Genomic DNA, 11,872 nt, shown 5'->3' on the forward strand with positions numbered 1-11,872 from the left:
TTTCTCTCTCTCTCTTGTTTCAGATTCATTCTGTTTGCCTCTGCTTTCCAAGCACACTCACTGTCTCCTTAATCCTGCACTTTATTTTCCTCTCCCAAATGGCAATAATTTCAAAGGCCTTGTCAAGATCAAGGCATCATTGCATCACATTTGGGCCATTTAAATACTGACTGATGTGGTGCATCTTGGGAGAAAAATACATATTTTTTCTGCAGACAACAAGTGCGTTGTCTGCAAAAACAGCTCTTGTTGTACTCAACCAACTCAATCAACTGACGCTCTTGTTGTCTGAAGGAAAACCTTCAACATGGCTTTAGTTTTATTACAATACAGTTTATCCAAGCACTAGGGGATTCCCTGCCTCTCACTGGAGCAGCAACACAATCTCAATCTACAACCTCTAGCCAGTGGTGGAAGAAGTACACAGATTTTTTTAAGTAAAAGTAGCAATACCACAATGTAGAAATACTCTGTTACAAGTAAAAGGCTTGTATTAACAAAATTACTTGAGTAAAGGTACAAAAGTATTGGCATCAAAATCTGCAAAGTAACTAGCAACTAAAGCTGTAAAGTAGTATTGGTATAAAAAGTGCAATAATTGCCTAACAAATGTAGAAGTATCGAAAAGTATAAAAAAAAGGAAACGCTCAAGTAAAATATAACTACCATAAAATTGTACTTAAGTAGAGTACTCGAGTAAATGTACTTAGTTACACCACCACACTACACAGACTTTTGTTAGACTTTCGGCTAGCTAATTGTGGAAAAATGAAAAACAGGCAAGATGGACACGCAACAGCCCCAACAAGGGTGAAAATGTAATAATGAGAATGTTTTTATGAGTAATATGGTACGATGGGATTTAAGGTCCACAATCCCCATATTTCTTGTATAATAAACTTAATTAGCCAAATAAATCCATTCACTTTTACGTATTAAAAAGGTCACTTGAGATTTGAGGCTTGACACTTGATTTTGTTTGATACATCCTTCAACAGACATCAGAGTTTTATGTGGCGGAATATTACGTTTATGCGCATGTGAAGCTGTCCTTGCTAGAGTTTTACAGCGGCAAAGATGTGTGTCAGGTAAGGTCAGGTCCAAAACTTTATTCCATAGAAGTTTACAACCATCTGTAGTGACGAGGAGTTGGAACACAAGGCAATCGCTGAGCTGATGGAAACAGCACCCAGAACTATTATGTGAGTGTGTGTGGAGAGAGAGAGAGAGAGAGAGAGAGAGAGAGAGAGAGAGAGAGAGAGAGAGAGAGAGAGAGAGAGAGAGAGAGAGAGAGAGCGAGAGAGCGAGAGAGAGAGTGAGCAATATGTTCCTTGGGTATTAGAGGCCTGCTTTTTAACTTGTGTGTTCAGCCTTCAGTCATCCAGGCCTCTTTCTACCACTTATAGACCCCTCCAAAGGTACAAGATGGACTCCCAACATACTGTAATATAACTGTGCAGGAACGGGCCGAAACTCTCACATCTTGCAAACAGCGTGAACAACACACATGTGCACATGAGTACGGGAAGCGAGGTGCACGGGATGCAGTGTGGCATGCGTATGAAGTGTGCATGTGAGGCTGGGGCGGTAGCCAGAAACAGTATTATTGCACATTAACTCCAGGGCCTACCGAGGGTTTGCTCAAGCAGACACGGACACTTAAAAGCGTTTATTTTAGATCTCAACACATGTTTACAGAATTATTTATAAGCCGGAATCTGTTCACTCTTGACAGATTTATGATACATCACAATCATTTTTGTTGTTTGTTGTTGTTGTTTTACAAATAGTTTTTAAACACAAATACAACATATAGGTGTATATAATTCATGATCTTCTAGGGAGGGGTTAGAGGGGAGAGCCACTCTACTAATGTCTACTGCTTTTGAGATACACACAAATTAACATTATATTATACTGGTGGTTCCCCATGAATCTTGACCATTTTTAATTTTTTCTATTTTATGATATCGTATTGATCGCTAGCTCAGAATTCTCTCTTCACTGGCTCATCTCCAGGTAGAGATCTGAGCACTGGATCGTAGAATAGAATAGATCTTACTGAGTGTATACGCCTATCTCCACATTGTCAAATAATTCTCAAACACTTAAACCTCTTGAATTGTTGTGAATGGACAGTCCGGAGAATAGCGGACATTTAACTTTGTGGTATACTCGGCTGTGGGAAAGCAGAGCATGTGACTAATACCTCCTAATAATCAAAGGCACATCAGTGGGACGATATCATCAAAGTCGGACACATCAGAAATAATATTTACTGCGAAGATTCAGAGACAGCTGCTAAGACAACCCCCAAAGGAAGACTCATTTGAACTCTTGTCGTCTACGCTCCACAATTCTGTAAATTACAGTGGCTCGACAGCCAGGACTGACAATGTTAATCACTGTTGATGATACTCCAGAGTGTGGTTCCTGGAAGCAGCAGGGAGTTTTCAACAATTTTCCAGACTTATTTGTAACAATTCAGCATAATAATTCGACTGGATCGAAACTGTGAGTGATGTAATGGTGATTGGCAAAGGATTTGTGTGTGAGAGAGAGACAGAGTGAGAGAGAGAGAGAGAGAGAGAGAGAGAGAGAGAGAGAGAGAGAGAGAGAGAGAGAGAGAGAGAGAGAGAGAGAGAGAGAGAGAGAGGGGGGGGATAGAGAGAGAGAGAGAGAGAGAGAGAACGAAAGAGAGAGAAGGGGGGGGTAGAAAGAAAGAAAGATGGAAATAAGACAGCTAAGGAATGGGTAAGGAATAGGCTAGAGGGCGAGATAGATATGACCTTGGGGACTCTCATTTGATGGCATTTGGCTCAGATGACTTTCCTCCATAAAAACTTTATATTAATCTCTGTAGCATTTCAGAGTGGTGTGCAACTAATACTGCTCATGAAAAACAGTGCAGTTACTAAGACAAATGGAGAAAATCCCCTCCACTTCCATGGACAGCTTGACTATGGATAAGTACCGCGGGCAGGCATACAACATCTCATAGCTTGCCTGTTGTGACTGAGGTGAAATCATTCAGCATTATGGCAATGGATCTCTGAGCAACGAACCTAGGCACCGAAAATGTATCTGGTACCAGGTACTTTGGCCAAATAGAACACCAAAAAATAGGGCAGAGCTGAGACGAGTCAAGCCGGTACTGTGCAGTGGAAAAGAGCCACAAGTGACTTGTTCACTTCCCTTTAAGGTTCATTTGGCTTTGGAGCTTTGGTGTTTCTGAGTAGCGAGGTGTGATTGGTTGGCAAATGTACTGTAAGAAGCTGGGAACCTGGAAACATTCATTTGAAGCAAGACGACAACATTTCAGGTTATTGGGGCCCTCAGAGTTTCCTTATAAGTAGGCGTTTTGAGTCATCCTTCCAGTATTAAGAAACGTGTATTAGTTCTACTACTACTACTACTACAACAACTACTATTATTATTATTATTACTAGACCATACCCGGTGAAGGGCGCAGACGAAAGTAGTTGCAAAGTTGGGGTTAATGCAGGTCCTGTCGCGTGGTTTCTCCCCCACGCGCGTCCCGTTGTGGGTTTGGCCTCGTTTTCATAGACCTTGCTGCTTGTTTCTCTCGCGAAACCTGGCAACGACGCATGCGCAGTTTGATCAAGAGTCCACCCAACCAAGACACCACCACCACTGTGAGGTTACTAGAATTATAGTAGGATTAATCGTCTATCAGCCTGGCAAGGACTATGTTTTCACCCCTGTCTGTGTGTGTGTGTGTGTCTGTGCACTGCTTTTTCGAACTCCGCTTGGCAGATCGGCATCAAACTTTGTACGCACATACCTAGCAAAATATTTTTAGATGGGGGTCCACAGCCACATATATATCAAATTGGGGGTCCTTGACATGAAAAGGTTTGAGAACCACTGGTTTAAATGATTATATTTGAAATACATGGCCTTCTCTCACCTTGTCCGAAGCGTCCTGTCTTGTGGACCTCGATGGCTTGTCGGTACCCGAGCATCCTGCACACCACGTCTGCGTCCTTTTTGTCCCAGACGTCATCACAAATCGTCCCCCAGCGCCGCTCATGGTACACCTCCACACGACCCTCGTGAGGACCCGACCCGTTCACCAGCCGCACCAGAGTCTCCACCACTGAAACACACGAGCACCAGAATGATTGTGATCATTTTGCAGAATGTATACAAAAAAAGAAATCTGACTATTCAACACTATTACTTACTGCCAGCATCATTATATTAACCACTTTCACCCTGGCATCCCTATTTTAGGCATGTCATTTTGTCTAAAAAAGATTTGTCAATGTTTTTCAAAAATAGTCAATCTACAAGCTCAACGTGTCGCATAGTGATGCGTTGTGAGCTTGGAGATCAACTATTTTCTAATAGTCGGAGTAAAAAATATGGTTTAAGTGGTTAACAGATTGCATGACTTGTTTGTCGAGCCTACATTTTACTGGCAAGGCTTTGAAGTCATACGTAGAGAGTATAATGTTCCCACAGAGTGCTTATGAGTCTAATGAAGCCCTGTAAATCAAACGGAAACAAAAACAATAATAAACTAGAAAAAGTGCTCCTCGGAGCACAAGTCTCCGCCAGCAGACTTGTGTTGGGAATGTTCTAATTCTTATGTTCTAATTCTTACAAAAAATAGAACATGTTACTGTGTCATAGTAACATGACACAAGTGTCCTATCCGTCTGTATAACTGTCCTATCCGTCCTGTCTGTATAAGTGTCCTATCCGTCCTGTCTGTATAAGTGTCCTATCCGTCCTGTCTGTATAAGTGTCCTATCGTCCTGTCTATGTAAGTGTCCTATCCGTCCTGTCTGTGTAAGTGTCCAATCCAATTGTTACAGTATCCGCCATTTCTCAGCCATTTCGTGATTATTCCTGTCTTACCTCACTTTGAAAGAGGCACAGACTCTTTCAAAGTGACACATGTATTTATAGGCCGCTATACGTCACTAGCCAATCAGATCACACTATTTCACCGTATTGTCACGTGAGGCTTGACCAATGTTAGTCCCAGTTTCAGAAAGTGAAAACAAACTCTCCAGACAATAAATAAACTTAAATGAATAGTGTGTTTTCTTGGTACCAACCTTTCCAAGTCAGAGAAAATAGCCTTTTTTCTACTAAAATAAATAAAATTACACCACGGCTTGAGGGGAGTCAATATTTTCCTTCCTGTTTTGACTCATTTGTAAGAAGCAGGGTGTTTAGTCAATTTGCAGTTCCCAGTTTTGTCCAAAAGTAATTTCTCAACAACTGTTAACTGTTTTCACATTGTGACAGGCAGTCTGGCAGGCAGCTGCCTATGGGGTCCTAAGAGGGCAAGGCAAGGTTGTTGAATACTTTTCTGGAAAAGCACCATCCTCATCTGCCAGCCTTTATTCATTCACCTTATTAGGAAGCTAAAAACTAACTGAGATGACAGGAGAGAGGAGAGGAGAGTTAACATCAATAGCAGGTATGGGGAAAACAGAGGGAAACAGAGAGAAGGGAGGAGAGGTTAAAACAAAGAGAGTGGATGACATGACTACTGATAAAGAGAGACAAGATGAGATGAACGAGATGAGACAAAGAACCGCACACAAACCAAACCGTTTAGACCACAAAGCACCTGATACGGCTGACCGGTGGCTAGATCTGTAGCAGATGCCTGGAGTGAGGTCAGTACTGGTCTGGCTTGACTTGACATAGCATGGCACGTCTCTGGGACATACAGCCTGCTTATCTGATGATGAGAGCCAGCTGCTGTTGGGTCTGTCCTAGTCAGAGCATTACTACGAGCTGAGAAGACTTCTCTCTGTTCAGTGAACATGCTTGGACTGAGACAGAACAGGACAGGTGTCTGTTTGGCATCATATAGGATTCAGGCATTAAGTGCAGTTATGGCTCTTTTCAATTACAAGAACTAAGCCGTGAAACAGGGTTCTGTATTTGTTTCCATTCGTTATGGCTTGGTTTCAGATAAGGTTCTCAGAACCTAATTTGGGTCTTGTTCAGGAGGCGGTACTAAGCCTGAGTTCTGGGAACCGAGAAGTTATACTTTGAACATCTTATTAAAATTGGCTTAAGGGAGGACCGGCCGGCCGGGGGGCAGGCAGTGTACCTCTGACTCAGACATAACCATAAACAAACCCCATATGGCCATATATAGGACCACGGCCATGTCATGCTGACTCAGACATAACCATAAACAAACCCGACTACGGCCATGTTATTCTGACTCAGACATAACCATAAACAAACCTGATATGGCCATATATACCGTAGGCATGTCACTATGACTCAGACATACCCATAAACAAACCCAATATGCCCATATATAGGCATATATGGAGATCTGGTTGTCCAGGGCCACAGATCTGACCGATCTCGATATGTCTATATGGGCATGGATTGTTCAAAACTGCCGATCCAACCAATTTGCCCATATATGGGCATGCCAATATACAAGGTATGGGTATATACTAATGACATCAGGGATCTCCATATATGGGCATAAAGGGGACACACGTAGACAGACAGATACAGATATCTCCATATATGGGCACAAAGGGGACACAGACAGACAGGTACAACGGGTACTCTGACAAAGCTCGATACTATAGTTTTTGTTTTGTTTTGGTCTCCTTTTAGCTTGATTGTTTAAATGTGTTTCTTTTCTTTATTTCTTTATTGCTTGTCAGAATTAAATTGTTAACTATGTTATTCCCTTATGCTTTATGTTTTACTTATATGTGTTATGCTCCAACTGCTGTTCAGCACTTTGTAACTCTTGTTTTGAAAAGTGCTATATAAATAAAGTTATTATTATCATTATTATTATTATTACTATGACATATCGGTAGACATTTCTCAGTAACTGTAGTGCCAATTGAAAAACACCATTCAACTAATTGACTTGAAACTTGAGACGTGCAAAATTAAAACCTAGTATAAAAAAATTTAAATGTGAAAGAATGTGGTCCTGACAGAACTATTTCCATGTAACCTATCGTAAACTAGCCTGATACTTATAATGTGGGACTGTATGTGTGTGTGTGTGTGTGTGTGTGTGTGTGTGTGTGTGTGTGTGTGCGTGCGTGCGTGCGTGCGTGCGTGCGTGCGTGCGTGCGTGTGCGTGATTGTGTGTGTGTGTGTGTGTGCGTGCGTCTATAGGCCTACACAAGGTAAAGTTTCACAGATTCACAACTCTTGTACTGTATGTCCCCTGTTCCTCCGTAAGGCAATGAGATTTATTGCCTTACAGGACTCACAGAGGAAATTAAATCTAAGGGTAAACACACACACACACACACACACACACACACACACACACACACACACACACACACACACACACACACACACACACACACACACACACACACACACACACACACACACACACACACACACACACACACACACACACACACACACACACACACATACAGTACACACAGCTTCAGCTCTACAATTCTGGACTGGCGATGGGTGTTAAACTATTGAGACTATCTGATGACAAAGTGCTAGAGAGCAAACAGCAGACACATTATCTGGACAGGATATTATCCTCATCAGACCATCATAAATATCTACTGTTTACAAGTGAACTATCATTATGGCAGTAAAGTATTTAGTACTCACCAGCCAATCATAACTTTTTACAGCTACCATAATGTTACGCTACAATGACTGCCACATATTTTTCTATCATAAACTAATAATGCCGGTGACTGACAATTTAGGTCAGCTTCCCACAACGGCGTGCTATCTCACGCTTAGACAGTAGAAGAATAATAGCAAGGTGAGAGGAGAAGAGACACATCCTGTAGGTAGAGAGGAGAGACAACAACGTAAGGAAGGAGACAAAAGAAGGAAAAAAGATTATATCAATTTTAGATATAATATGTCTATCAGATGAGTTCCATTGGAACTTTAAATTTAAATGTTATTATTCGCGTTTTTAGCACTATTGCTCGCTTAACATACATGAACCACTAAAAGGGGCAAGCACTTTTTCATATCTTCATATACAGTAATTGGTCCTCACTAATGCCCATTATAACACCATTTCTGTCTACTCTGTGTCACATTGGTGATCTATGGACAGTTTAGAAACCTGCCTACCAATGACATCATCAGTGGGGATTGTGCAGTTGGTAGAATGGCCAAGGCTCCAAAGAGACAAAAGTCCAAGAATGCCGTTTTGGGTATATTCATTTACCCCCAAAACAAACGCCAATAGTCCTGCGCAGTATTTACAGTGCAGGCCTAGGCAAAAATAATAGTTAAACAAAAAAAGACAAAGCAACTGAGGCAGACACGTTTCCTAGGCTGTGTGGGCATCACTTCCTGTCGATTTCATTGGATATCATTGGATTTCATTGGATCAAATCGACATGAAGTGATGCCCACACAGCCTAGGAAACTTGTGGATACCTTCTCAGCCCTGCTGCTCTCACCCCTGGCTATCTATTGCCAGCCCAACACAAACTAAACCTCCCCAACACAAACTAAACCTCCCCATTTTTCCTCTTGCATTTTATACCAGCCAGGTGGATCCTATCACGAAAACAATAGTTAATTGGTAATCAATTAACTAAAATAAAGCTAATCCATGGCCCATATAACAATTACTTTTTCGAACAATCGAGACAATTAACTTCTTTAACACCGTTTTAAATAAATAGAAATGCTTAAAATCCATGAGCATTCCTTGTGTTCTTTAACAAGGCATCAAGATGTACCTATGTTTAAGGACCAATCCATCTATTTTCAACTTATCTTCATATATACTGTAATTGGTCCTCACTAATGCTCATTGTAAGATGGTACCATTTCTGTCTATTTGGTGTGTGTCTCAGAGGAGGGTTGTGAACAGTTCAGAAACCAATCAGTGACATCATCGGTAGGCAGGTTTGGACATTTCAAACAAGATTTCAACCTTTTATTTGAGGTATTTCATTTTATTAATGCAAGAGCATAGAAAGAGAAGACATTGCTCTTACATTAATAAAAAATCACACCATGTGTGAAGGAAGCGGTGCCTTTGGGACGGGGCTTAACTCATTTCAGTTCGTCCCTATTGGTGGTCTGAGTCCACTTACCAAATTTGTACTTGGTAGCATGCTGCAAACTGGAATAATGGCTGTTTAAAGGCCAGCCAATGGGCAGACAGAGGGGCCGCTTTCATAACTTCAGCAATTCATGCTCGTCCCTATTGGTGGTCTAAGTCCACATACCAAATTTGGACTTGGTGGCATGCTGCAAACTGGAGTTATAGCTGTTTAAAATCCCATGCTCATCCCGTGCTCAAACGGGCGGACGGACATAACATACGCTGGGGGTCCCTGGACCCCTCTTTGATAACCAGTGGCACGTGTGGCCAATGAGAGGAGAGATGGCATAGGCAATCTCCAAGTCCGTGTGTGTGTGTGTGTGTGTGTGTGTGCGTGTGTTTGTATGTGTTGCTTCTTTGCCGTGCTCATCCCGTGCTCATAACATACGGACGCTCATACGGACAAAGTCAAGTGTAGAGCGGTTGGCACCGCTAAAAAGGAATACGGACGCTCATGCAACTTAAGACACTTCCAAGCCGGATTAATGTGAACTGGCCCAGCTGTGTAGCTTGTGTGACAATGTCCCTGCTATTGTATATAGGGCACGGGTTGCCCCGTGACAGGGATTCCAAGCTAATAGAAACTACAGCCTTTCTCTTCCTGGAAAGATAGCATGCTGAAATAGAAGTCATTGTTCTTGCTTCAATGAAAAAAGAAGTTTGAAATTACCAACCCAGAATGGGGGTTAAAACGGTTAACAGCTCTATTTCTCTATCAGTCAAAAGCATACAGCTCTATGGGCACTAAAGACCTTTCAGTCCCATTTTCTCCAAATGACACTTCAATTATAGGGGACCAGTTGTATGACCCCAGGGCAACCCAGGACTGGTCCAATTGGCCCCCCTTAAGACCCAACACTCACAGTCCCTCAGAAAGCTGCACATACAGAACCCCCAGGAACTATAGATGCTAATCAAAGATCAGGTCAAGCTGTAGTGAATGTCCACTGGAAAGTGTGTGTGTGTGTGTGTGTGTGTGTGTGTGTGTGTGTGTGTGTGTGTGTGTGTGTGTGTGTGTGTGTAAATAAATGTATATGTTACAGTACGATTGAAATCTCTTCTCTTTGAGTTCACCTCCCGTGCTCCCCCGCGGTGGGGCGGGCCCCCCCATCAAAAAAAGAAATGCCGTCTCGGAGGTGCCAAGACTAGGGGGGATGATGTCCCTATCGATACATAACTCAGACGGCGCTGAGTCGACTGAAGGTGACTTTGCAACGCTCGGCACGGCGACTCGCTCGCTTTAGCTCGCTCGGCGGTGCCTTGAGTCACCTTCAGACGGCGCGCCTCCCGTCGGTGAAACCGAGTGCACCTTTTTCAATCTGACTGGTTTTCCAATCGTATGTGGCATATATATCCCATTAGACCAATCCACCACTTTCCCTATTGTCTCTTTCTCTCTCCCACGTTAGTGCCCTTACGCCCTCCTGTCTTCTAAGGGGCCTGGAGCTGCCCACCGTGCTAAATCCAGGCTGTGGTGAGATGGAATAGGGCCCCATGTGGAGGCAGTAGTCCTGGCATTTGGGTGGGGGGTACTAATGTGAAGCAGACTTCAGAGACATCCATATCTCCGCTATGGGCAATAGTTAGCCGATTTAGACAAAGATATAGCTGGATGTGGTTTGAACATTCTAACAAGTTGAGACATGCTTGATTTGTCTTGCCAGACAATGAAATGGCCTCCAAAGTGAACTGGAAACTGTATTTATTTTAATATACATCAAGATACTTGATTTTTGTTTACAGTATGTATTCACAATGTATTCAAATACTACGGGCCAGTTATGTCGGATGACGTAAGTAGCCTACTGTATGGGAGTGATTACTGTATACATTATATCTGCCTCAGTTTCTATGTTATCCTTTACATGCACCTCTGTGAACTCTTAATCATAAGCGATACCCATATAGGCATGATATTCAAACAACTTAAGTCTAGACTTACTATATGGGCTCTTCTAGAGTCTAGACTCTAGAGGCCATATATGTATACTTTATTCAGTAAATGCACATGTATAAATCCCTGGTGTTAACTCAACTCACTAACTAACCACTGTAACTAAAATTGCACTGTTAATACTACATTTTAACGTATGATCAATGCATGTAAAGAAGAAGGGGAGAGAGAGAGAGAGAGAGAGAGAGAGAGAGAGGGGAAGGGAGAGGAAGGGAAGGGAAGGGAGAGGAGAGGAGAACTACAAAACACACACTGATGTTTCATTCTTCAGTATGATACAGACTGTCAAATGCAGTCTCTGATCTTGAGATCTCATCTCATCACGGTCCAGCAAGCTTTCTGTATACAGCCAGCCAGCGGGCCTGGACCCAGCTGAATACTTGCTAATTTCCACATATTGTTCACCACAGGTTTTGGACCGGCCCACCTGTTTTTTTTCTGTACCTCTTCTTAAAGAATAGAGACATTAATGTGAAATAATGACGATAATTGCCATCCTGAGACGTGTGCAAGTACAAGCTCCAAGTCTGGACAGGAATCCCCAGTGTTTTAGCCTCTAGGAGACCAAGGCTACTAAAACATGTTGTCAATAGCTAACACAGGCCAGACCATTGACTGATATGACTAATGTTTATCTGGCAGGCCTAGAGCAGAGTTTTTGGACTAGAGTTGGCTGTAATGGCATCAGAATGACGGCTAACTACCTCAGTGTGTTCATAACACATTCCCCCCTGAAAGTACAATTCATTATCCTGCTTTGATTTCTTCTCTTTCTTTTCTTTTCTGTTCTGTTCTTAATTTTTTTGTTTAAGATTCTC

General features: G+C 42.3%; 1 protein-coding gene across 1 annotated transcript in view; it reads right to left on the reverse strand.

Moving 5' to 3' along the window:
• The window catches only part of scara5 (scavenger receptor class A, member 5 (putative)), a 94,306-nt gene that overhangs the window by 8,153 nt on the left and 74,281 nt on the right, over positions 1-11,872 (reverse strand). The window contains exon 11 of the mRNA XM_084081842.1: positions 3,932-4,120. Within this exon, the coding sequence (XP_083937968.1) occupies positions 3,932-4,120 (189 nt within the window). The remainder of the gene's footprint in view (positions 1-3,931; positions 4,121-11,872) is intronic.

This window comes from Gymnoscopelus microlampas, assembly GCF_963454915.1.
Source record: "Gymnoscopelus microlampas genome assembly, chromosome: 16".
NCBI classification, from domain to species: Eukaryota; Metazoa; Chordata; class Actinopteri; order Myctophiformes; family Myctophidae; genus Gymnoscopelus; species Gymnoscopelus microlampas.